Source organism: Dasypus novemcinctus, chromosome 26, assembly GCF_030445035.2.
Source record: "Dasypus novemcinctus isolate mDasNov1 chromosome 26, mDasNov1.1.hap2, whole genome shotgun sequence".
In the NCBI taxonomy this organism is placed as follows: Eukaryota; Metazoa; Chordata; class Mammalia; order Cingulata; family Dasypodidae; genus Dasypus; species Dasypus novemcinctus.
In genome coordinates this window covers 50,701,620-50,728,616 of record NC_080698.1, presented here as the reverse complement: position 1 = coordinate 50,728,616, position 26,997 = coordinate 50,701,620, and the positions used below count along the sequence as shown (strand labels likewise).

Sequence of the window (26,997 nt, the reverse complement as noted above, 5' to 3'; positions counted from 1 at the left end):
TTGACTGAGAGACAGAGTCATACACAATTCTATATATGCCACGCCCAGTTAAAGATTGAGTAAATCACGTGATTATAGTGGACACAGGCCATTTGCTTCTCGTTTCCTTTTCCTTTGGCAAAAGCCCCTGAGTTTTGTTTGGGGAAGTTCTCCCCTCCCTGCTGGGATCTAGGTGGAGCTCCACCCCCTGCACATATCACATGACACAGAATGCGCCCTGTTTTTTTTTGCATCCCCCAGTGATTGGTTTAGCCATGTATCATATGACCTTGGCTGGTCCAATCATTGAAGCTCAGGATGTTTGCTAGCGCTACCTAAAAAGACCAGCGGTTTCTTTTGACTTGACCATGCCTCCATCTTGCTAGACCTTGTACTTGCTTTGCTGGGGGCTTTCAGTGATTGCTCTGGGCTTCTTGGGTTGTCAAAGCTTCATGTTGGGCTGAGGTGCAATGTGGGCAAATGACTCACTCCCTTCTCAGTCAACTTAAAACCTGTGTACCTTTGGGGAATTACTTAGCAATTTTGTGCCTCAACATTACCTAGGAAGGGAATTCATAATAACAAGCACCTCAATGGATTCTTCTAAGGTTGAATGAGATACTTCATGATGAGGCCTTGAACAAAGATTTTCCCCAGGTGGCTCCCTTGTCTGTTTGCTCTTTGTTTTTGCTCTTTGTCTACTTATCTGTTTGTTTTTTCTTTAGGAGGCACTGGGAACTGAACCTGGGACCGTCTGTGTGGGAGGCAGGTGCTCAACTGCTTAAGCCACATCTGTTCCCTGCTTATTTGTTTTTGCTTGTTGTCTGCTCATTGGTCTTTTTTCTCGTTCACTCGTTATTTTTGCTTGATGTCTGCTTGTTGTCTGCTGATTATCTTTAGAAAGGCACCAGAAACTGGACCTGGGACTTCCCATGTGGGAGGCGGGCACATAACTGCTTGAGCCACACCCACTCCTGGAACAGATATTTTATTAAAATGGCTCTTTTAGGCTGTACCTAGAGGGCTCTTCTTTCCTAGAATCAGATGTAAGCCAATGGAGCTGGACCTGGAAGAGATTTAAACCACCATGCACTCTTAGAACGGCACCTCCCACCAATAAAGGCTTTTTATGGAATCAAGCTCCTCACACCCAGTTCCCTCTTCACTCTTTCAGAGGCTCATGGGGACTGGCTTTTGGTGGCTCCATCCCACTGGCTCACCAGTAGTGGTGGGTCATGCCTGCATCACCCCTTCCCCATTCACACAAATTATAACCAAAACCTGATTTTTATCAAATTTCAAATTGGGGTTTGTGAGCTTTCAGACAGCCCTGAGAGCTCTCCGGGATCCCTAAAAAGGAACGGGAGTGCAGTCCTTGGAAGGGTCACCCCAGGGAGGCGCAGCCTTCTGCCTCGTGGAGACAGGGAGGCTGAAGGTGCCCGGCATGGTGGCCTCTAGTCTAACTCTTTCTTCCAAAGTCTTGTGAGTCATTGCTGCAGAGATGGCTCCCAGGATCCTTTGCAAACAACCATGTATTTAGTCATAGGCAGGCCTGGACAGTCAATGAAATGGCGCATGAAAAAGTGAAGGACTCTCAATCTGAAATGTACTCCCATTAGGGCTCCATTGTTTAAGGATGAGCATTGCTCTGTTCAGATTTTCCCTTAAAAAATGCAAATACTGGCCTTATTTCCCATTGTTCTTTCAGATGACCCCAGAGACCATCCCCAGTGGACAGCTTAGTGTTTCTAGTACAGGGCCGTGCTTGGACTACCTCTGTGCCTTTGCATATAGCATTCCTTCTACCTGGAACACCCTTCGTCATGTTCTCCACTTGACTAACTCCTACTGGACTTTTTTTTTTAAAGGAAGTACTGGAGATTGAACTCAGGGCCTTGTACATGGGAGGCAGGCCCTCAACCACTGAGATACATCTGCTCCTCCAATACTCTTGGACTTAAAAAAAAAAAGATTTATTTATTTATTTATTTCCCCTTCACCCGCCCCCCCACCCTGGTTGTCTGTTCTCTGTGTCTATTTGCTGCGTCTTCTTTGTCCGCTTTTATTCTTGTCAGCGGCACGGGAATCTGTGTTTCTTTTTGTTGCGTCATCTTGTTGTGTTAGCTCTCCGTGTGTGCGGCACCATTCCTGGGCAGGCTGCACTTTCTTTCGCACTGGGCGGCTCTCCTTACGGGGTGCACTTTTTGCGCATGGGGCTCCCCTATGCAGGGGACACCCCTGCGTGGCAGGGCACTCCTTGCACGCATCAGCACTGCACATGGGCCAGCTCCACACAGGTCAAGGAGGCCCGGGACTTGAACCGCGGACCCCCCATGTGGTAGACGGACGCCCTATCCACTGGGCCAAGTCTGCCGCCCTCTTGGGCTTTTAAGACTCAGCTTGCTTGTTGCCTCCTCCATCGACCAGGTTGAGTAGGGGCCTCTCCTCTGTGAGGCAGCCTGCACTCGGTTCTGTCATCTGACTTCTAAGTCTTGGTTTACTTGTCTCCTTCTCTCCCTAGATGGGACATTTCCTGAAGGCAGGGACGGTGACTGACTCACCCCGGTGTCCCCAGCATCCAGGGTCTGGTACCAGCAGGTCCCCAGGGTGTTCCCACTGCCCGTCAGGATGCCTGAGTGAAAGCCACTGCCCTCACCCTGTCCCCCGGTACTGCCAACCTGGTATCTCAGTTTGGGCTCCTTGCAGCAGACCCTGGGTGAGGCAGTGAAGTGTAAGCGGTTTATTGGGAAGGTGAAGGGTCCATCTGTGGGACAGTGAGGAAGTGAGACCCAGGGGAAGGCAGCCCCCAAGGCGTGCTTCCCAGCAGGTCAGGGCTGAGGATGCCCCGTTCCTAATGGCCTTGTGGAAAAACTGGGAGTGGGCCCAGAACTGTCACCCTCCTGTAGGAGTGAGGCAGGGGGTAGGAAGATCCCAACGTCCACCCGTCCTTGATGGCGCCACTCCTGGGGAGAACTGAGACCCTGGCACACTGCCGCCTGGGAGGGCAGAGCGGACTGTGGCTGGACAAGGCCTTCGGGCCAAGGCCAGCAGGTGGAAGGAGGCCCGCGGCGCGCACCTGCGCAGGGCAAGCCAGGTGTGTTCCTGCAACAGCCCCGGCCCTGCTCTGGCTCCTCAGTCTCCCCATGGCCTTGGCTGTACAGGCCTCGAGCGCCCGGACTGTCCTGCTGACCTTGAGGGAGAAGATGCCTGCTGAATCCTGAAGGGATGCATGAATGATTGGACAGAGTGGCCTTCAGGATAGCAAATGTCTTCCTCCCGGACAGGAGCAATTGGGGGTCTGGAGACCCTGGGAGCGGGAACCCCGGGAGGGCGCGCACGGTGGGGGGCGGCGCGCAGGTGGCAGTGCCCACGAAGGAGGCGGGCGGCGGCCTTGGCGGCGGCGGGTGGGGGGCCAGGCGCCCTTGCCCTCGGGCACGGGGCACGCCTCGCGGTGGCGGGACCCGCTTCCGCCCGGGCCTGTGCGGATTGCGTGACTGCGGGAGCGCCGGGCCCAGGGCGTGGAGGCGAGCAAACGCCATTAGCCCTATCAGCGATCTGCCGGCGCAGATATGGAAGTTTGAGGAGGCCCAGCCGGCTCTGCCCGACTGTAAAGGGCCGTGATTGAGGCGGGTCACGGGGAGGTGGTGGTGATTAGGAGGGGGAGTGCTGCTCACTTCCTGCCCGGCAGGTAGTGGTGGCCCGGCCGTGCGGGGATGGGGCATTAGTCACAGCAGAAGCCCTGCACAGAGCTCGGAGAGCCCGGCCCAAGGGTTTGCTCGGGAGCCCCCAGCTGCTCCCGGGGGAAACTGATTCCCTAGGGGTGGAACTGCTGCCCCCCAGCCTCCCTTCCTAGCCTAGGACCCTGGCCCGGCGCCTGGGGGGGTGGGCAGGGATAGTGGCAACAGCTCTAAGAGGACGAGTGACACCTCAGTGACTCCAGGGCTTCTGGTTTCTAGTGTTTGCAAAGACACGTTCATCTCCTGTGATTCTCAGAACATCCTTCCTGCGTCTGATATCCGGCCGTCACCTCCATTTCACCGATGAGGAAACCCAAGTGCCTCGTCTGAAAAAGTGGGATGCAAAGGAAGGATACTTGGGAAATAGATCTTAGGACTGAATTTCAGCTACAGCAAGCAGAGCTGGGTCTCGGGTTTCGACCCAGGGACGTGGTGGGGTGAGGCAAGGGGCTGGACGTGCAGACAGGAGCCCGCCAGAGCAGGGATCTTAGAAGTGAAGGACTCTGCCCTCTGGCCCCACCGTCTGCCTGAGTCACTGCTTCCTGATAATAAAACTCTCTCTGAAAGGAGAGAGAGGCGCTCGGGGGAGTTTTCTCTAGGGTGACGGGAGAGAATAAAGTCCTAGAGGAGCCAGTGCAAGGCTCTTCAGTGGTGTGTGTGTCTGTGTGTAGACTGGATTGAACAACCATGGGAAGACCCTTTCATGGAGGCCTCAAACACCCAACTCCTGGAGAACTTTTGTTCTGCCAATTTGAGGACATCAAAGTATAGGATAGTCACGTATTTGAATTCAGAAGGTGTGAGTTTGCTTACTAGCCTCAGTTTACCCACCTAAGAAATGGAGTCACACTGTTTATCTCAGATGGTTATTGTGTAGGAGAAATGAGATGACGTATGTCCGTGTCTCTGAAAGGCTCTTATGGACTGGTAGTTGAATTGGAATCCTATTTCTCCAAGGCCCCTAAGCACTAGAAAACACTCAATAAATATTTAGGGAATCAGTGAAGAAAAAGAAACTGAGAAACTGAGAAAGCCAAACCTCCTGTTGACCTCAGTGGGAAAATGGGGCTTAGAGAGTCAAAATGATTCACCCAGGGTCCTAGAGGGGTTCCGGCAGGAATACTTGTTGGTCTTTCACTCACTGTCACTGCTCCCGGGGCTGCTGTCACCCTCTTCGTGGCTCCACATTTGCTCCCCAGCCCAGCCTGCACCTCTAAGCTCCAGACACCCATTTGTTGTCTAACAGCCAGCTGGACCCCTCCACCTGGGTGTCCGAGAGGTACCTCACCCTCAATATTGCTAAAATAGAACTTAGCATCTTGCCCTCCACCAGCACTCTACCTCAACGCAGAGAATGCCCCTAACCTGCAATTCTTTGGCACCCAGGTCAAAACCCGGTGTCACCCTTGAATGCTTCCTCTCACTCACCCCACATCCAGGAGACTCTGGACTGTCCCCCAGTCTGCCTGCTCCTTCCGACCTTGTTGCCAATGTCCTCCCCTTCTCATGCCCGTTTCTCTCTCTTTTTTTTAATTTGTGGTAACATGTACACAACCTAAAGTGTCCCCTTTTAATCACATTCCAATATGCCGTTCAGTGGGGTTAATTACATTGACAAGGTGCTACCATCACCTCCACCCAGTACCAAAACTTTTCCTGCACCCCAAAGAGAAATGCCGCGCCTGTTAAGCATCCCCTTTCTCTCCCCTGCCCCCGCATTGTCTCTTGTCTGCTTGACTGTGACAGCCTTGCAGAGGTCTTCCCACCTTTCCATCAAATCCCCTCTCCTCACTGGCAGGCGGGGATTGCTAGAGTGCATGTCTGGTTTGTCACTTCCCTGCTTGAAATCACCCATGGCTCTCCCATCTCCCTAGGATAAAGCCCAGACACCTTGGTCCATTAGTCCAGGCCGGGCCTGATTTTGATTCTTTTGTTTGTTTATTTACTTGTATTAGAAAGTTGTGCATTTACAGAGCAAGCATGCGAAAATAGGGAGCGATTCACGAGTTTTCGTGTCATCCTAGCTCAGGAGCCATGCTAGACTTCTCTGTGTCGTTCCAAATTTAGTGATGTGTTGCCACAGCGAGCAGCCTAATTAGATTCTAACCTGCTGTATCAGCCGTCTGTCTGTCCTCCCCTCAACCCTCGACAACACCAAAATACTCATCCCCGTCAACATGCCCCATGGTTGGTGCATGCCGAGCTCTTTGCCTGGCATTTCTTTGCTGTCTATTTGGACCACTCTTATACATCCTTCTAGTCTCGTTTCAAATGTCACCTCCTTTGTGGAGCCTTCTCTTACTTCCCCATGCAGAGCGAAGGCTCTTCTGCACTGCCATAACAACGGAAACCAGAGAACTCTGATTACCTGGGAAATTGAAAATACTCTCTTCCAATGTTGGGTCACAAGTGGAATTGTTGGTTGGAAAAATGTGACTTTCTTACTTAGTCATGGCTTATATGCCACCCTCTCTCCTAGCACTTTTACGGCAATGAGATGGCAACTAAGTACCACCAGCTGAGCTGAAGCCCTGACTTTTTGTGGAAGGTGTGAGTGTGCCCAGTGATGATAGGTTAACAGCCAAGGATGGCAGAGTTGGGGAGGTGGACCCATCTGCCTGCCTCTGAAGCCTTCTTCAGGTTTGTCATGTGTTGTTATCACCAAGAGATACGCCCCTCTCCCCTGGGAGCATTCCTTGATGAACTGGACGATTCTGGGCTGATTTGGGTATCCCTAGAGCAAGGGGAGAGCTGGGGACAGTGCATGCCAGTGAACATTTACTGCCATTCAACTCCAGTCTTTCCTTCTCACCCTTCTCAGGCTGACCACTGGTGACCTTTTTCTCTTTTGAGCCTCTCCCTTGGGCTCTATTCTGGCCAGATCTTCTCTGTCTCCACCATGCAGGGAGCAAGGTCATGGGACTCAAAGTTTAATTAGAAGCTGGGCAAGTAACTTCTTTCCCTAAGGAATAATAGTTCCTCTGCTTCTCGAAGGGTCGGGGGGGGGCAGGCAATACACAGCCCCACCTATGTTAGGGATGCTTGAAGCCATAGAAAAATGTCACACTCCTTCATGGAGAGTCATTTGTCCTTGAAGTTTTGGAGAGAGAGAAATTAAGTACTTGAACTTCTAAGTGATAGTTTAAACATTCATTTGAAATACAAAAAAAAAAAAAAAAAAGGTTTTTCAGTCAACTTTTGTAGAAGTACATGAAAGTTTAGGATAAAACATGCCTGCGCTGCTGTGGGGCACACTCCTCACGTTTGCAGGGAATAGAAAGGAACCCTGCAGGAAGCATCCAAGAAGACTGGCCCTGGTTTCCAGCCACCAGGGCCCAGCCTGGCTGGGGACGGGAGGAGATGATGAACGCATCGACCCCCTGCTTCTCGTCTTGTCCCCTGGGGCTTCTCCTACAGCTGGCCCGCCATGGAGAGGGCCGTGGCCTTAGAGCCACAGTGACCTGGGTTTGAATCCCAGAATGGACAGTGCTGTGACCTCAGACTTAGGTTTCTCGAAGTTTCCTCTTTGGTATCCCCGGCTTTAACAGTACTATCCAGCAGTACTGAATATTCTCTGTTTGCCCCTTTCTGATGTGCCGCCGCCCTTCTCTGTCCTGCTCTGGGCCCCAGAGGCTTCACTGTATCAACTGGTTCCACCTTTGGAGCGTGCACTGGTTTCCTGCTGAGATGTCCAGCCACCAACAACCTCACTGGGTTTCTGGAAGGCCCAGACATGCGGAACAGTTTATAAACCGAGCTTGCCCTTAGGGGACTGCGTGGGGAAAGAGGAATGGGTGAAAGTCAGCCCTGGCTCAGAGTCGTACCAGTAGGAGGCAGCTCCTAGAAATGTCCTCCTTCACCCGGGACCGCCCCCCTGCCCCCGCCAGCCAGCCTGGCCCGGGAGAGGCTTATTCGGGTCCCGTTTCCCGCTGCGGCAGCCGCGGCAGCATCACTGATAATCTGCCTGCTCCTCCGAGGCCTTCCTGGCTCTGTCCCATCTGGCAGCCCCAGGCGGCCGGGGAGCCCCAGGCCGGCAGCGGCCAACGCGCTGAGTCAGCGCAACGCCCCTCTCTCAGCAGCTCGGCCCTGGGTGGGAACCCGCCGGCCATCCGGTGTCCCCTCCCCTTGGAGGCGGCCAGCCCCAGCCCTTGAAGGAGGCCTGGTCCAGGCTGAGGTGGCTCGGAGGCGAGGTCGCCAGCCCCGGCGGCAGAGGACACAGGCCTCTGATGTCCCGCCAGAGGGATTTCTGACTTCCTTCCAGCCTCCCCTGGGCAGCCTCCCCACCCCGCCCCTCGAGGTCTTGGGATGTCAGGGCTGGAAGGGTACAACAGCCCTGTGTGGATGGGGAAACTGAGGCTTGGAGAAAGCAAATTTCCTGAGGGCCACTGCCAATCACTGTGAGAATCCAGGCCACCACGGACCACTCCTGGCAGGGTGGAGGCTCATTGTTTTCCCCATTTGAGGAGGCTGGTCACAAAAGTCCCCTGGTCAGGACCAGCTCCTGGTGGCATGTGCCCAGCGGGAGGTGTGTGCCTGTAGAAGATTCTAATCATTTATGGGGCTCTAGGCATGTTGCCTCTATATGATCTATAAACCGCACAGCAATCCTGTAATCAGAAATTGGGATCTTCAGGCACTAGAAGAAGAACCCAGCCCAGAGAGAGGCAGTAACTTGCCTGAGGTCACACAGCTATAAGGGGCAGAACCAACATTCAAACTTAGGTCTAAAGCCCTAGAGGTTGTGCTCTGCCAATAAGGTAATACTGCCATTCTTCCTGAGAGCATACCGTGGTAGGAGAGCCCTACCCAGGAAGCCTGAGTTCCAGCCTCCAACTACCTCTGCCTTTCTCTTGTCTAACCTTGGGCTGGCTAGTTCCTTGGCTCTCGCCGGGGAACTTTCTTCTCTGTGACTAGTGGAGATTGGGCCCGCGCAGCTTCCTTCATGTGACATCCCACAAGACATGCAGTTAGCACTGGCATTCCCATTTTATGGCTGGGGGTGCCTAGACCCATTCTTTATTCAGACCTCTAATTTGCGAGGGACCTATAGGCCAGGCGCTGCCATGTCTCCTGAAAGAAAGGTAACTTGCCCAAGGTCACAGTGGCTAAGCCCTGAGCTGATGACGGATTAATGGCAGACGCCACACGACCCGAGGACCACCGTGCTCAAGCTCCTGCACCAAGGCCCTTGGAGTCTCCCCGCGCCCAGCCCGTTTTTGGCACACAGTAGATCCCAGGAATGACCTTCTCTGGGGAGCTTTTGGCCTGGAACATATTTATAAAACTCTGGAGGGGGTGGGACTATCCCAGCCCACTCCCTACAGATCCAAAGGAGCAATTTTTAAATTCTTTTAACCCCTCTGGAAATACAAAATATGTAATATTAGCCTAAAATTAGGAGCGTAAGTCACAAGAGAGAAGTCCCACCACTTTTGGAGAAGATGTTTTCCTAGCTTCAGCTTAAGCATTCGTTCCAAGTCGGAACACAGCAGTTGTCTTTCAAAATTTATTTTTTCCTGATACATATGGATCGGGGGCAAAAGGCTTTTGAGAGGACGTATTTGTACGGGGCTGCCAAATGCTAACATTCAAGCCTTTTACCTGGCTTTGAATCCACAGGATAGTCAGGAAAGTTGCTGAACACTTGAACAGGAAGAGCCTGTTCCAGGGCCTGGGCTGCCTCCCTAGGCGAAGGGCACCTCAGCAGTAAGAGCGGCAGTAGGCTGCAAAGCAGTATCGACTGCTTCAGATGTGCCAAGAGCCTGGCCAAGTCCTTAACAACCGTGATTCTACTTAATCCTCACCATAACCCTATACGATGGGAGTTATTACTCTGTTTTACATATCAGGGCAGTAACGGCCTTAAGAGGTTAAGAGATTTGCCAAAAGCCCTATGTTTGCCCAATTAGTTAAGTTGTGGAGTTAGAATTTTAAACCACATCAGTCTAACTCTTAAAACGTGTATGCCAGGATATTGCTTGTGATAACAGGTGCTGTTTATTGAGCATATACTATGTGCCAGACACACCTAAGTGTTTAATGTAATGATCTCCCATCTTCACAATGATCCCTTCCAGAGCTTTGTTCCCAATGCAGTACCCCATCTGCCATACTGTCTTCAGGCTGGTTGACTCTAAAGTTGGGCCAAGAACTGGGACAGGGTGAGGAAAGAGAAAACTCTGGAGGTGGCGACCCAGGGAAGAATGGGTGTCTTAGGCCTTGAATCTCCACCCCCACCACTGCTCCAGGAAGAGTGTGGAAAATGAGGAGGAAAGGAAGAACAGCGGGGATGGTCATGGTGGAGGGGAACTTTGGTTCTTTTTCTTAAGATTTAGAACTGAAATAGGCTTTTTAGGAACCCCCACCCCAATTCTCCAGAAGACCCATTTCCAACTCCTCTCATCCCTAGTCTGTTTTCTCAGTACCACACAGTTGAGCAGTGGATGCCATACAGGGCCTGCCCGCAGAAAAGGATTCGCTCTTGGTAGCCTCAGGGGGAGCCAAGGAAAGCTTATTGGAATCCAATAGCAACTAACTAAGCTTCCCATAGCAGCCCAATCTCTCCCCATCCAATAGCAACTAGCTAAGCCTATCTCGGTAGCCTAATTTCCCCCTGGACCCCATTTTTTTTTCATCTGGGGAGGTGACTGTCCCTCTGGCTCCTGCCCCTTCGTCCATAAATGAGAAGTTGTGATGGGTCGCCAGGGAGAGGAGCTTCCTGCTTCTACTGAAGAGCCCCAGTCTCCTTGCTCCTCACCCACATTTTGAATAGAAGCCAGAAACTCAGTTCAGCTCAATTTTTGATTGTGGTTAGAGAAGCAGGCTGCACAGACATGGCTTCTTCCATGAGTACCCCGTTGTTCCTGGGCCCCATAAACAGCAGAAAGAGAAAAGGGAGCCAGGCCATATTCAAAGAAGGGCTCTTGTGGGAACCTGGAAACCCTTTTTGACTCCTGACCAAAGTTCCTTTTCTTCCTATTTTTATTAACACAAATCCCTAAGTGTGTTTGCTTCCAGAGAAAGTGCTATGAATAACTGATGGTACATTTGTTGATTAACTCATGAACCATCCTGGGGGAGAAGGAGATGGGGGTGGGGGGGAAGGAGCAGGAGCTCTGGGGGCTGTATATAATGTGTTGTAAAATATTTAGCAAATGATCATCCAAACCACAGGGAAAAAGCCAGAGCAATGGGAATTTGAAAGCTGCCAGGATTTAAAAGCTATTTAATGCTAACCATCAGTGCCAAAGAACTGGGAGCGTCTCCCTTCCTCCCTCCGTTGGCAACGACAGCTCCGATAATGTGGAAAGGGCTTGGACGGGCTACAGGGTGCTGGTCGGAGCCGAGCTCAGGGCAGTGAGCTGAAAGACTTTTTGTTTGAGAAGTCCGTAAACAAGTGGTCTCCTCTGAGGTGGAGTGCTTACCTTGTCCACTGTTCAACGTCTTGATGTTTGACATCAAGGAAGAAAAAAGAACCCATATGACTGACTGAATTAGACCTTTCCTCCCAAGTGTTTTGAAGTCACTTAGGCATCAGCTTTGGTCCCTGGTTCCCAAAGGACTTGTTTCTATCTGTCATCCTGAAAAATTGAGCTCAAAGTGGTTGATCCTGAAGGGCTAGGGATGTTAGGATTTTAGGGTTGGGGTCTGGCTCACTTTTTTGCCCTGACTCTTGGAGTTCTGTTTATTCTTAGGTAAAGAAGAGGTCTTTCCTGATATTTTGGCTTTAATGTCTTAAAATTAAAGTTACATCCTCCATCCTCCTAAGGATAAATACTATAAGGGAAGATAATATAAGGGAGAAATCGGAGGGAAAGAATCACCCTGGAGAGCAGAGACTTCGAGAGAGTTTGGTTATAAGGCATTCTTCAAAGACACAGTGGGAAGAGTTCATGGGTAGCCCATTCTAGTGACTTTGGTGGCTTCCAATCAACTATTAATCGTGCAAGAAGTCGCTGCCTTTGGGGAACTTAAAATCTATTTGCGGGGGAGGCATACATTACACAAATATTATGGACAATTTGCCTTTGAGTTCAGAAAAGTACAAGATCTTTGGGTAAGGTGGAAAGCAAGGAGGAAAATTACTCTGCATAACTAGAAACCAGAAAGTGGCTTTCCTGCCCTCATTTGGTTTTTTTGTTCCTGCTTTTTAACTTTCTAGAGGGTCTTCTCTCTTACTCTCTACCTATCCCAAATCCAACACAACCTTTGAGACCCACTTCAAGTCCATCTCTCTACAGGTTTGTGCTTGACTATTCCTTTGAACTCTGACAGCACTTAGAGTCTGAGCCATTCCTTTGGCACATGATCACTACTGTGTATTAAACTTTTTTTCTCCTCAATTCGTTTTTTTTTTTTTTCCTAGTAGTGCTCAGTGGGAATCAGGGTATGCATTTGTATCCCGCTAATAGCCAGTTTATTTTATAGGCTGCTGTGGGTGAGTGAAAACCTTGGTTGGGGTTATGGAAGAAGACTGAATTCTTGGTAAATCTAGAGATATAAGCCAACCAGCATTTCTGGGTTAAGAAGCACATTTGGAGAACTTTTTGGTCTTGCACTTCCCCTTCCCTTCTCAGCAGTGATTGCTAAAGCAGATGTGGGGTTCGGAAAAGTTGTAAATTGAACAAAAATTAACTTACTGAAAGTAAAGATTCATTGGCAGTATCATTCACATTTTTTAAAATGTGTAAGAAAGAAGAGGGAGGGAGAGCAAGGAAGGAGGAAGGACAAAGGAAAGAAAAGTAGACTGAGAAGGAAATAAAATGGTGGGGTGGGGGGAGGAGACGTACCGGACTCAGTCTTCAAATACAACCGGCCGTTTCATGATACAGTAATTTTTAATATTAAAAGTAAATTGTAAATGTATCTTTATAAACAATACGCATAAAATAGATCTATTATTCTAAAACCTTTTCTTTTTAAAATGCTTTTTCACAGTAAATTTCTTAGGTGTTGGATTTTCCCTCAAAATAATAGTGCAACTGGGAGGAGGAAAATTGTGTCAGTGACTCAGGACTTCTTTGCTAATACAAGTCCTTGTATATTTCTTGAAGGAGTGGGTGAAGACTCATGTCTGTCTCTGTTTTCTTTATGACTTGCAATAGCTGCACGTGCTCTGTCACAATCTGCCTGAGGTCTGTCATTTTCTGGAGCAGCTTGGCGAACAGCTGGGAGGACTCGGGGTGGTTGAGCTTGAGCTGGAGCTCCAGGGCCTGCAGCAAGTTGTCCTGGATGTCCTCAATGGGCTTCACATTCAGCAAACCTGGGCGGTCTGGGGAACAGAAATGAAAAACGTGACAGGATGTGCAGGCAAAAACCGTTCTGGGTCCCACAGGTTGAGGCACAATCGGCTCTAGTAGACGGTGCCAAACGACTCATCCGTTTGTTTGTTTGGCTTTGGTTTTAAAACAGAGTGGGAAATTATATCTTTGATGTGGAGACAGTGACCACAGGAGTTGCTGAAGGCCGGGAGAGGGAAAAATAGGTGTGATATTGGGAGTTGGGAGTTGTCCTCAATGATATTGCAGGGACAGTTGCAGAACATTATATATCCTGCCATAACCCACTGAATGGACTGGGAGAGAATATGTGCTCCAACATAAACTATAAACATGCCATATATCAGTGATCCAAAATGTATTCATCAAATGCAATGAATGTTCCACACTAATGAAAGAAGTTGTAGATGTGGGAGGAGTAGGGCGTGTGGGGAGTGGGGTATATGAGAACCTCTTATATATATATATTTTTTTAATCTCCCCACCCCCACCCCATTGTCTGTTCTCTGTGTCCATTTGCTGTGTGTTGTTCTTCTGTGTCCGCTTGCATTCTTGTCAGCAGCACTGGGAATCTGAATCTCTTTTTGCTGCATCAGCTCTCTGTGTGTGTGGTGCCACTTATGGGCAGGCTGTGTTTTTTTTGCACGGGGCGGCTCTCCTTGCGGGGCACACTCCTTGCACGTGGGGCTCCCCTAGGCGGGGGACATCCCTGTGTGGCACAGCACTCCTTGCGCGCATCAGCACTGTGAGTGGGCCAGCTCACCACAAGGGTCAGGAGGCCGTGGATTTGAACCTGGACCTCCTATATGGTAGGCAGATGCTCTTACCATTTGAGCCAAATCTGCTTCTCTTATATTTTTTAATGTAACATTTTGTGTGATCTACGTATCTTTAAAGAAAAAAGACAATAAAAATATTTAAAAAAAAAATAAGAGTTGGGAGGAAGGGTTAGCAGATAGTGGGCAAGAAGTGCATACAGGGAAGCAGACTTGGCCCAGTGGTTAGGGCGTCCATCTACCACGTGGGAGGTCCGCAGTTCAAACCCCGGGCCTCCGTGACCCATGTGGCGCTGGCCCATGCGCAGCGCTGATGCGCGCAAGGAGTGCCCTGCCATGCAGGGGTACCCCCGCGTAGGGGAACCCCACGCACAAGGAGTGTGCCCCATAAGGAGAGCCGCCCAGCGCGAAAGAAAGTGCAGCCTGCCCAGAAATGGCGCCGCATACACGGAGAGCTGATGCAGCAAGATGACGCAACTAAAAGAAACACAGATTCCCGTGCCGCTGACGACAACAGAAGCAGACAAAGAACATGCAGCAAAGGACACAGAGAACAGACAACTGGGGAGGGGAGGAAGGGGAGAGAAATTTTAAAAAAAGAAGAAAAAAAAAAGAAGTGCATCCAAGAAGGATGGAATTAAACCAAAAGTATGAAAGTGTTCTCCAGGGGCTTTCTTTTCCTGGCCAGGACTAAAATCTGTTGTGGTCAGTCAACATAATACGGCACCAAGGCAATTTTGTCCTCAAATTGAGGCTTCTTTCACCAACATGTTCCTACTCACTCAGAAATCTCATTTTTAACTTCTGCTCCTTCCTGATGAATGTGTTTTAGAACCTCTATTTACTTTCTTACAACAGCTTTAAAGATGCTTTGGTGAAAAAGCTTTGTCTTCTTTTTGCTTAATATGTCATGTACCTTTTCAAAGGGACAGAAAATAGTTTTTAAATACCATTCAAGTTTGGAAGGATAGCTCTCAAAATTTTAATAGAAATTTTGAATGGTGAGACTTCAGGTAATTTTCACTTCCTCCTTTATACTTTTCTTACTTGAATTTTAAAATAGGAGCTTAAATTACTTTAAACTTTTTATACTTTTACTCATGAAGATCTTGTTAGATTTATCCTCAAATACTTTGTAGTTTCTATTGTGAATAGGCTCTTCTTTTTCATTAAATTTCTAATATATATCTGCTCAGGTTTAGAACTGTTGATTTTAGTTTATTAAATCCCATTTTCTCAATTCTTGTCAATTCCAACAGTTTTAGTATAGACTTAACATTTTTTAAAGATAGATATTCCATCTACAAATAATGTTACCTATTTCTTCTGTTCCAGTGTTTACACTTCTCATTTCTTTTTCTTGTTATACTTCATTGGCTAACATCGCTAAAACTCTATTAAATAACAGTAGTGACAGGCACATTCTTGGTTTATTCCTTACTTTAAATGAAATGCTTCTAATGGTTTACTACCAAATATGATGCTTGCTGTAGATTATGGTATTATCTGTTTTACTCCTAGATTTCTGAAAGTTTAAAATTTTAAGTTTGTTTCAGTCAGAAAATTTGCATTTTGTCAAATACTTTTAAACACATATCTAAATAGATGACTGTATGTTTTTCTCTTAATCTAGTATAATCAGTTAAATTAATAAATTCCCTTATACCCTTGTCTCATTTGCTAATATTTTATTTACCGTTTTTGTATCTGTAAGCAATATTGGTCTAGGGTTTTGTTGTTTTTTGGTGCCATCCTTTTCCTGATTTGGTAATTGATTGCTGTTTTAGGTAGAACCGTGTTCCCCAAACGGTATGTTAAAAGTCCTAGCCCTCACTGCTGTGAATGTGACCTTATTTGGAAAAAAGGTCTTTGCAGAGGTAATCGGGTTAAGATGAGGTTATTATAGATTTGAGTGGGCCCTAAATCCAATGGCTGGTGTCTTCATACAACAAAGGAGAGGGAGATTTGGACACACAGACCCAAAGGAAAAGGCCAAGTGAAGATGGAGGCAGAGATTGAGTGAAGCTGCCACAAGCCAAGAACACGTGGGACCACCAGCAGTCTCAGGAGGCAAGGATGTGATGCTCCCCTAGAAGCTTTGGAGTGGCCACAGCCCTGTGGACAATGTGGCTTCAGGCTTTAGCCTTCAGAACTGTGAGACAATGCATTTCTGTTCTTTTAAACCACGAAGTTTTTGATAATTGTCAAAGCAGCCCTAGGAAATTGATACAAGGGTTAATTAACTAGCCTGATAGAATGAGTCGAGACTTTTCCTTCTGTTTTTATGTTGAAATGATCTGTTCTTTGATGGTTTCTTGGAATTCATTTGCAGAACCATCTGAGCTTAGTGTTATATCTTTGATTACCTCTAATTTTTCTCCCATGTCTTTAATCTAGTCAGGCTTTCTACTATCCATAAAGTAAAATTTTAGTGATTTATATTTTCATTGAAAATCTTTCCTTTCACATTTTCAAATTTATGAAATAAAATTGTACATAATTTTTCAGAATCTGTTACTTTCATTATTTTATTTATGACCCCTTAAGTTGATGTTCTTTATTTGTGTATTCTCTCATTAAAATATCTCATTTGCCAAAGCTATGCTTATTTTTGGCTTTAAAAACCACCAGCTTTTGGTTTTACTCATCAACTCTTTTTATTAAAATTGCATTTGTTTTCAATGGAACTAATTCCTTCTTTCCACTTTCTTTAGTTTTTTTTTTCCCTCTTTTTATAGTTTGAGTTGAATGCTTACATCATTTGATTTTTGTATTTTTGTTTACTAATAAATGCATTTTATTTTTTAAATAGACTTTATTTTTTTTAAGATTTCTCTCTACCCCTTCCTCCCCCAGTTGTCTGTTCTCTGTGTCCATTTGCTGTGTGTTCTTCTGTGACTGCTTCTATCCTTATCAGCGGGACTGGGAATCTGTATTTCTTTTTGTTGTGTCATCTTGCTGCGTCAGCTCTCCGCGTGTGCGGTGCCATTCCTGGGCAGGCTGCACTTTCGCACTGGGCGGCTCTCCTTACGGGGCGCACACCTTGCGCGTGGGGCTCCCCTATGCGGGGGACACCCCTGCGTGGCAGGGCACTCCTTGCGCGCATCAGCACTGTGCATGGACCAGCTCCACACGGATCAAGGAGGCCTGGGGTTTGAACTGCGGACCTCCCATGTGGTAGACGGACGCCCTATCCATTGCGCCAAGTCCGCTTCCCTCTAATAAATGCATTTAAGGCTCTAATTTTTTCTCTCCATGTCACTTCAGTTTCATCCCAATAGCTTGGATAAACAGTTCTCTCATTTTCAAAATCTCAAGACAGACTTGAGATTTTGATTTTCTTTTTAACCCAAGAGTTATATATATAAGTGTATTTAAAAATTTCCAAGGACAAAGTTTTTGTTTTGTTTTTTCCCTTTCTAATAAATACCTAAGTTTGTGGCATTGTGGTTAGACTATAAGGTCTTCTCATTAAGGCACACTAGAGGAAAAAACAGGGTTTTTGGATAACATTCAGGACTCTCACTTGATCAGTTTTATCAATTTAAAATTTTAGTTCTTGAAGGCTATTCACCCTCTTTATCTAATACTATCTTCTCCTCACCACAAGCTAAATTGCACCATATGAGTTTCTGCTTACCTTTTAATATCCTTCATGATCTTCTCCTGGTCATCCTCTAGCCTTGTCTCTGTAATTATCACTTTGCTCCATTTAGATTAAACCACTTCACACCAAATCTCTCCAACATGTTATGTTCTCTCATGACTACGCTAACGCAGATTTCTTTTCTTCCTACCTGGCACATTCTTACTTTGTCATCATCCCTCTCACTGACTTAAATCTATTCGTCAAAATGTAGCCCATGCCACGATGTCCTGGAACTTTCCTTGACACTACCCCGTTCTCTCCCCTGTTCTTCCCAATCCCTTTCTCTGGGCCCCCGTGGTTCCCTCACCTCAATCACTAATATATTAGTGCTTATTATTTTCCAAACATTGTCCTAAGGGCTTTAAATACAATATATCACTGAATCATTCCAATAATCCAATGAATTCAGCGTTTTATGGAAGAGAAAATAAAGAGTTAGAGAAAGAAGTTAAATCTTGCCAGGAAGTAGTAGAGCTGAAATTCCAACATTAAGTCTGATTCCAAACTCTATACTCTTAACCTTTATTACCTTGTGTTATAACTACTGATTTTCTTGTTTCTCTTCCTTATTAGACCATGAGGTATTAGAGGGCAGAGACTAATCTTGATCATCTCTGGATCTCCAGGGGAGACACAGGAAGCTCTTGGTTTGCTGTGATAATGAGTGAGAAAGTTGTTCTGGCTAAGAGTACTGGGTTGAAAAATACAATTCTCCTGGTTGATGAACAAGCCTAAGGGCAGAATCACCACACAATGAAGTAGTCTGTCAACAGTATTTTCCTGTATTTAATAAACTCCAGTACCTTTTATAGGCTGCGGTAGAGCTCAGGAGAGAAATGGCAGAACCTCGAGTGTTCTCTGTGGGATTTTCAGAACTCTGAACATTCTCCTAAATTGAGTTTCTATTTCTTCTTTCATTACAGAAGGAAGCTTGCCTTCAGTGTTTTTTTTTCCTCCCCCTTTAGCTTCTCCAACATATCCCATTGATGGGAATAAATATCTATTTTATTAATTTCAGCATTTAATTTTGGAACCATCAGCAAAAATCTCAGATGCTGAGAATGAAACAAATGAGGATAGGAGGACAGAGATGAATGCTTCTGGCAAAGCTGTGCCTTTCTCACGGTTGCTGTATAATAGTGAAAAGCATCCATACAGTAAGGAAAAGTAGGGCCTAGATCGGTGCCTTTGGTTTAATTATTGCCGACCCTCCTCCCCTAACGAATGTTCAAGGTTTGAAAGGCCAGTGGCAGTGCAAAGGCTTGTGAGCCCTCGGGGGCAGCCGTCTATGTAAAGACAGGTGTTGAACATGGCTGCTCCTCGGGCTGTGGTCCCCCTGCCTCCTGTAGGACCATCTGGTCATGGGTTCAGTAGAAACAAGGGTATTTTTTCCTTTGTCTTTCCTCTTGAGCAGCATGAGAAGCTCAGTGAGGTCAAAACTTCTGCTGAAGACATTACATTACTGTAGTAGGTTTCACATATCAGCACAGTCCAAACAACCAACCCCCAATATGCAACTCATCAGGCTTGCTGGAAACCCTGGCGTTCATGCAATGGGATGGAACTGGCCTCTCCAGGAGTGGAGAAGGATCTGGTTTGGATTTTCAAACTCCTCTTTGGCAAGTAATTCTTTACGATGTGTCAGATGAAGCCTGGCTGAAGGCCTTAAGTTTTGTGGCCACTGATTAAGTATATTTTCTCTGATGGCAAGTTCGATCATTTACAGATCTCTCTCCTTGTTCCCCCCTAGTGAGCCTCAGTCAAGTGAAAGCAATGCAGTAGAGCGGAAAAGTACGATATTCTACTTCTGGGTCTCTCACTAGCCAGCTATGGGCAAAGTGACTGAGTTCACTGGGCCTTGATTTTCTCCTCTGTAAAGGACTGGACTAGATAGACAATCTCTAAGACTCTTAATTCAAAAGTTCAAAGATTTATTCTCATTGGCAATTCCCTTTACGTGATTTACATAATAAAACTGGAGGAATAAATTAAAAAATGTAATTGGCAAAGTATATTAACACTCTTATAAATTAAACACTTAGAACATCTGGCTTATTAAAAAATAATAAAGTTTTCAAAAGCTTCCTCTGGCCTTAAGCAATCCCTAGGATCAAGGGGCAACAGAGATTTGTCAAGGTTGCTCGCCACCCTCCCCCCCCAATCAGTGAGGCCTCCCCAGCCGCCTCTCCTGTCTTCCTCCCTCCAGTTTCCAGTCCTCTCACACTCAGATACTTCCGGAGCGGAGCACCGCCAAGGAAGGCGCTATGGAGACCTGTCTCAACACTCCAAGCACATCCTACACCTGGATCTGGCCTGGTCACTTCTCTTCACCCTCCCCTCCGTGTCAGACCAGCCTCTGCGGAGACACTGCTCCTAGAAGGACCACTTGAGATTCAGCCCCTGCACCCTGCTAAGGGCTGGAGATGAGACCTAGAAAAGGATCAGCGTCTGGCCCTCCTGACAGGTCTAGGCTGCCTAGACATTTTGGGGGACAAGCCTGTTGTCTCCCAGACTCCAGGACATCACACTTGAGGAAGCTGGAGTCAATTACTGGGGTTCCTACTCCCCAGACCGCAAAGGATTGGGAAAAAAAACCTTTCTGGTCTCTATTCACACAGCTCTGGAACTGATTAGACAGCACAGTTGATACTGGGCAAATCTACAAAGTGCCTCTCTTGTCCAGATCAGGTTAAGCAGAGAGCTTATCTGAAGCAGATTCAAATTCCCTGACCTGGGGAGCAGATGTGGCTCAAGCAGTTGGGTGCCCACCTACCACATGGGAGGTCCTGGGTTCGGTTCCCAGTGCCTCCTAAAGATGAGCAAGACAGCGGGCTGGTGCGGCGAGCTGATGCAATGAAGGGACACAGTGAGAAAACACAATGAGAGACACAACAAGCAGGGAGATGTGGCTCAAGCCATTGAGTGCCTCCCTCCCACATGGGAGATTCTGGGTTTGGTTGCCAGTGCCTTCTAAAAGAAGATGAACAGAAAGCAGACAGTGGGCAGAAACAATGGGGAGTGGGGGGAAATAAATCTTAAAAAAAAAAAAGTCCCCCGATCTTCTTGGCCTCTGCCCACCTGGGCCACACATTCCCCTAGCACAGATTTTTTTCTTAGGAGGTGCCTCTTTAAGGGACCAGATGGCCTAGTCTCCTCAAGGAGAGGCAAAAACAACCAAACTGGACAGTTTTGTCTATTCTAGAAAAGCTGCTCTTGTGGCTTTTCACGTCTTCTCCTTTTGAGCCTTCTGAAAGATATTAATCTGAAATGGACTGTACCTATATAGCACTTAGAAAAAAGAAGCCCAATAGCAGAGCGGCTGTAAATGGACCCAAGGATAACAAAAGACCTTAGTTCAGGTGTGGGATGAAAACTGAAGGGGAGGCAGGATTATCTAAGGAATTCAGTCCTTTGCAAAAATTAACTTCCCTTTAGACTTCTTCTCTAATTTCCTTAATATCATTTGCTTACTAAATTCACACGTTATAAAGAGCAATGGATTTGGAACCTCTAGACTTGATTTGCATCCTCTCTTCCACTTAGCTTCTATGAGACTTTGGTAAAGTCACCTAATCTTTCTGAGTTTCAGCTTAATTTTTAAGATGGCAATATTTCTTTCATAAGGTCATGGTGAGAATGAAATAGGTAAAGAAACTTTTATATACAAGATACTATTATTCTTGGTGTCTATTCAAATCAGGGCAATTTCCACAGGTCAGCAGTTTGAGTAGGATAGACTGGCATATAAACAGTTGGGAAATGAAAGTCTTTTAGCTGTTCTTGGCAAGAAAAGAAATTCGGGAGAGCAAGAAAATAATTCCAGGGAAACAGACTTTGGCCCAGTGGTTAGGGCGTCCGTCTACCATATGGGAGGTCCGCGGTTCAAACCCCGGGTCTCCTTGACCCGTGTGGAGCTGGCCATGTGCAGCGCTGATGCGCGCAAGGAGTGCCGTGCCACGCAAGGGTGTCCCCCGCGTGGGGGAGCCCCACGCGCAAGGAGTGCGCCCGTGAGGAAAGCCGCCCAGCGTGAAAAGAAAGAGCAGCCTGCCCAGGAATGGCGCCGCCCACACTTCCCGTGCCGCTGACGACAACAGAAGCGGACAAAGAAACAAGACGCAGCAAATAGACACCAAGAACAGACAACCAGGGGAGGGGGGGAAATTAAATAAATAAATAAATCTTTAAAAAAATAAAAAAATAAAAGAAAATAATTCCTGATGCAGACATGTTTGGGGGTTCTGGCAAGTTCTTGTTCTTATAGTTGAATATACAAATGCAAGATAGTTTAAGAACAATGACAAAACAAAAAAGCATGGTACCCAAAATCACTAATTCTTTGAAGATATAATGCTAGTGATTCCGAGGCACTTTTCTGATCTAATCATCAGAATCATAGAGGGCATTAGGCAAAACTGTGAATTCAGCGAAGTTTCTTTAGGAAACCTTCCCACCACTCTACCTTTAGGAAACATTAGTGGAAGAAGGTTTCACATGTGGTCTTCTTTTTGGATTTAAATTCGAATTAAAGCTTGCTCTAGTGCAGTGATTTTCAACCCTGGCTATACACTGAAACCATGTGGGGAGATTCAAAATCAACTAAAGCCTGGATCCCATCCTTGGGATTCAGATTTACTTGGCCTGGGGTGTGACCTGGGCTTCAGGCTCCTTAAAAGCTCTCAGGTGAAGAAGCAGATGAAGCTCAAGTGGTTGAGCACCTGCTTCCCATATATGAAGTCCTGGGTTCGATCCCTTACACCTCCTAAAAACACAACAAAACCAGCTCATTGGGGAGCAGATCTAGCTCGGTGGTTGAGTGCCTGCTTTCCATGTATGAGGTCCTGGGTTCAATCTCCAGTACCTCCTTTAAAAAACAAACAAACAAACAAAAATTCCCAGTTGATTCCAATGTGCAGCCAAAGGCAAGCACTACTGGTTTACTGAGAAGCAACTGGAACCCTAATTTGCAATTTACTTGCTGGGCAACCTTGCAAGTTACTTAACCTCTCTGTACCTTAGTTTCCTCATTTGGAAAAATGGAGCTTTAAAGGCAATCTACCTCAGAGTGTTTCTTGAGAGGAGTAAATAAATCACCTTACTGGAGAATGCTTAGAGCAGTGTTTGACACAGAGTAAGGGCTTAGTAAGTTAGCTCTTACTGAGTGCTTTAAAGTAGCCTCTTCCTTCTCCCTAACCTTTCTTCTCCTCTCTTACCTCTGATTTTCCTGGGTCCTTTCTATAACTTTCCCTTTCTCCCTCTCCTAATTACTCCCTTCTTCCCACCATTTTCTTTTTCCTTCCAGATTTCTCTTTCCACTCCCGGGACTGCAGCTGCACCCTGCTGGGGACTTGGTATCAGGAATCTTAGCATCAGCGTCACTCAACCAGAAGTCTGAGCAATGGGTTATTTTAGGAGAAATGTAGTGGGCTGTTGCCTTCAGGGAAAGAAGACAACATAAATCTGAGATCTTGTAAATGCTTTGGCGACCAACAGATGAAGCTCATCTGTAATAAGCACCCTGGGCAGTCGGGGCGCATGCTGCTTGCGTCCTCCACTCTCAAGTGGGTTAACATTTGAACACTTCCCCGTTAAACAATTATTTAATAAAGGCTTTCTCTGCCTAAGTCTGACTGACAGTGCTCTTCATAACAATAATATCTAGAAGTTGCCTGGAATGGCGGGGCGGGATAACCACAACAAAGAAACCCAACCTACCAATATTTTATCGGCCACTGAAGCAATTACATTTCCATTTGCCTCATCGCAAACACTCAACTCCCACCTCCCCAAAGCCAGCCAGCTCCCCGGGCACAAATCGGACCACACAGAAAACCGACCAACAAGCTGGGTACCGCTTTCGCCTTCTCTGAGTTTCACTTAGCTCCGCCCCCAGAGAACTCCGCCTGCGCCCGGCTTCGCTTCCGGCTTCCGGACCGGAAGTGGGGCTGGAGGGGCCTGTCCCGCCCGGGGCAGGCCTCGCCTCTCCATCTCCGTCCGCCCTGGGGTTAGGGCCCCTTGCTCTCGTCATTGGGGCCACTCGGTTTCAGCCATCCCCACGGGTGGCGCCCCTCCTTTGTCAGGTGGCCGTCGTCCCTCAGGCCCGGGGACGCGGGGCCGTCTCCGCCGCGTCTGGCCCGCGCTGGGCTCTGACCAGGCCTAGAAACGGGGCTGGACAGGGCGGGAGGGGCGCGGGGGCTCAGGGGGTGAGTTCTCTGCTCAGGGCGAACCCGACATGCTCACGCCCCTAATCCGCTTGGGGAGGGGTCCTGGGAAGGAGAGAGTATAAAGAAGAGAGGAGAGAGGAGGAAAGGAGCTCTTCCTTACTTCCTCCACCTCCAGAAATGCCGAAAGCCACCGAGAGCTAGTCGGCACGAGAGAGTGGCGAGCGGTAGTCCTCCGCGCCCCCTCTCCATTTCTTTCCAGCGTCTCCGAGAAATTTCGAGAAGAACCTGTGATGTCAAACACAGGTCTGATCTCTAAATAAGACTTCAACACACAGAATGGCCGCAAAGAGGTGATCAGAACTCGGGGAGCGTGGACATTTGCCACCCTCCGGCATTTCCATCTCCTGCAGGGGTAGCAGGGCTTCGAGTGGCCCGCCTTCCCCCCATCCCCAGTATCTCTTTCCCTTTGGGTTTAGTTCTCAATCTACAACTAATCCCCTTAAAGTGATAGCTGATAAAGGGATTAGCTGATACCTCCCTGGGGTGTTTATATTGTAATAAGGGAGTATAAGAGTCACTGCTGGTGGAATTTCAAGCAATTTGACTGGCAGGATTGAATGGAGCTCCTTCAAATTATATCACGCAGGGGGAAAGGGGAAAAGAGCATTTATTGTGTGCTTAACATGGTCCAGGCACTGCGCCAGGGGCTTCACATGATGTTATTTCACTTACTTAGGGCCCAGCGAGGACTTTAAGGCCCAGGAAGGTTAATAATTGCCTGAGTGGTGGCCCCGGGGCTTCTGAGCTCCTGTCCATGCAAGGCCAAAGAATTCAACTATTCTGTTTCACCTCTTCTGGCCTACCTATTTCGTTGGAAAGCTGCGATAAGGAAGGTTTCCCTAGGACTCAGTGCTTCCTTAACTACCTGCACTTGGCCTCTCCGGTTTGAGGGACCTCTGGCAGTCCAGGTTTCATTCTTCCTCACTCCCAGATGATGTGTCTGAATGTCTTGGTGAACTGTGCCAGTCTGGAAACCTGCCTGGGGTCACCCAGAGTTTAAACACACATTGTGAGAACCCAAAATGATAAAGTACTCCCAAAAGCGGCCCACTGACTGACAGGCTGAACCTTTTCCAAGGCTGTCAGTGCGGTGACAGGAATGACTCAGCAGTTTGGCTTTCAATCCCCTGCCTGTCTCTGAGGTCAAGTACAATCGTTTGCTCGCTCATTCAAATGATCCCAACCTACCACGCCAGGGTTAAGAAGGGAATTTTATTTCTGAGGCAGCCACAGATAATGATGCTTTCTATAGTCTACAAAATCAAAAGCCTGTATGCATTCCTTAAAATTTCTCAGATGATTCTAGCCTGTTCCATCTTCTCCCTGTCACCCCATCGCCCACCTCCAGCTCTCTGGTTTTCCAAATTTGGGCACCAGTTGAGAACTCATAAATATAACACCCCTGTGTCTAAACCCAGCCCACGAGGTTATGAAAATAGCAAATGAATGGGACATTTCTAGATAACTCAAATTGAATCATGATTCAGAGCCAACCTGCCAGCTGGACAGGGTTTCCCACTAGTTGAGTTGTGGCAGCATGGTGGGAAGAGGAGCTCTTTCAGAGAAGACTGCCACAGACTACACAGGGCACGGAGCAGTGCCCACTGAATATTTTTTCAATTAAATAAATATGATTGAGTGTGACTGAGTGTGACACAATCACAGCCCAGATGGGGACATGACCATACAATAACACTCTGTCGGCTCTCCTGCTCAAGGCTTAGTCATGTGACAATTCAAATGATGTCCTTGTTGCTTCTCTTCAAGAGAAAAGCCAGAAAAACTACTGTCATCACTTAGGCACAAGCCTGAGGCTTGTCCAAAAAAAAAAACCAAAAAAACTATGGACAAGGTAAATATTTAGCTGGTGTATGGGAGGTAGAGGAAGGCTGGACTGCTCTTGTTTGTAACATTTTGTGTTTGTGTTAACATATATATAACAAACTTTGCCATTTTAATCATTTTTAAGTGCACAATTCAGTGGCATCAGTTACTTTTATAATGTTCTGACCATCTCCCATCACTAAAATTTTTTTATCATCCCCCACAAAAACTCTTTACCCTTTAAGAACAACTCCCCCTAGTTTTAATGTTAACATTTTTAAGTAATTCGGGTTTTGCCTCCTCCCCAGTTAACCTGTTAACCTGTATGGAAGATGCTACTGGACAAAAAGGACGTGAGGGGCCCTCGGCTGTCTCCCTAAGTTGGGGTTTCCTCCAGGAAAACTTAGGCCTTTCAGGCTTGCTCTGGAGAAGAGTTATTATCCACATAACATGCAGAAAGAATAATTCTGAAGTAAAATTGAAAGATTATACGAGCTAGAAATACTTTCAAGATTCTGAAGAACAATTTGGGGACAAGAGAGATGGAACCCTCACAAATCCAGTGGCCCTCAAACTCTGTCCATGGAACACCTGGGTTCTTTAAGCTGGAATGAAGTATTCCACTAATCTGAACTGAATGAGTGCTTTTTGTTGGTCTGTTCCCCACCGGCAGGAAGAAATTCAGTTATGGATGCTATTTTAACAAAATTTCTCTCCCCAAATTGTCTGCTACCACTTGTCTATATTAGAACCTAGTATGAAATGACATCCAAGTACAAAGGTGTTTATTTAATAAAGTTTAGAGTCCTGCAAACAGCACCATTATTTCCAGGTGTCCCACTATTTGAACAGTCTTTGGTCTTATCACTGGGGTGGCCTTATTCCTTCCCCACTTTTAGGATGTAGTTTTGTTTCATAGTTAGGTTAAGATGGTGTCTTAAGAATAGCTGTGGGGAGCAGGTGCAGCTCAGTGGTTAAGCACCTGCTTCGCATGTACGAGGTCCTGGGTTCAATCCCAGGGACCTCCTTAAAAAAAAAAAAAGAGTAGCTTGGGATATTAATAAGTAATATCTTAATTAGAAGCTCTGGAGGCAATATGGAATAGGTAATTTTTGCTAACTACCAAAGAGCTCCAAGACCAAGGTAATTAGTCGAGGTGCTTCCACCGCTCAGTACACAAGAGGCAGTAGAGCCTAATGGTTACATGCACCGGCATTAATTATAATCAGAGACCTGAGCTTGAGCCCTGGTCTCACCAGAGAGCAGCTCTGTAACCTTAGGCAAGTTGCTTGATCTCACTAAACTTCGGTTTTCTCTACTTGTAAAATGATAACAGTGTGATAACAGACATTGTAGAGCCAGAATAAAGATTAAACGAATATTTCCATGGGTGTAAAGAGCTTAGCATATAGTCTGGCACACAGTAGGTATTCAGTAATTGACATTTATTATTATTTCAGATTATTATCCACTCAATGAGCATTTACTGAGTACCTACTCTGAGCCAGGCACTGTTCTTTGGTTCTGTTTTAG

At 46.9% G+C, this 26,997-nt stretch overlaps 1 protein-coding gene and 1 non-coding gene across 5 annotated transcripts in view; both read right to left on the bottom strand.

The window, feature by feature from the left end:
* Positions 1-5,700: 5,700 nt before the first annotated feature.
* On the bottom strand, positions 5,701-5,807 carry LOC111763601 (U6 spliceosomal RNA). The gene has a single exon (XR_002796438.1). It is a non-coding gene; the product is annotated as a U6 spliceosomal RNA (small nuclear RNA).
* A 6,727-nt stretch (positions 5,808-12,534) lies between these two features.
* The window catches only part of PPARG (peroxisome proliferator activated receptor gamma), a 135,563-nt gene continuing 121,100 nt past the window's right edge, over positions 12,535-26,997 (bottom strand). For all 4 annotated transcript variants that reach the window (XM_071212228.1, XM_058288757.2, XM_004456117.4 and 1 more), the window contains exon 8: positions 12,535-12,987. In XM_071212228.1, coding sequence (XP_071068329.1) covers positions 12,740-12,987 — 248 coding nt within the window. In that variant the 3' untranslated portion in view covers positions 12,535-12,739. The remainder of the gene's footprint in view (positions 12,988-26,997) is intronic.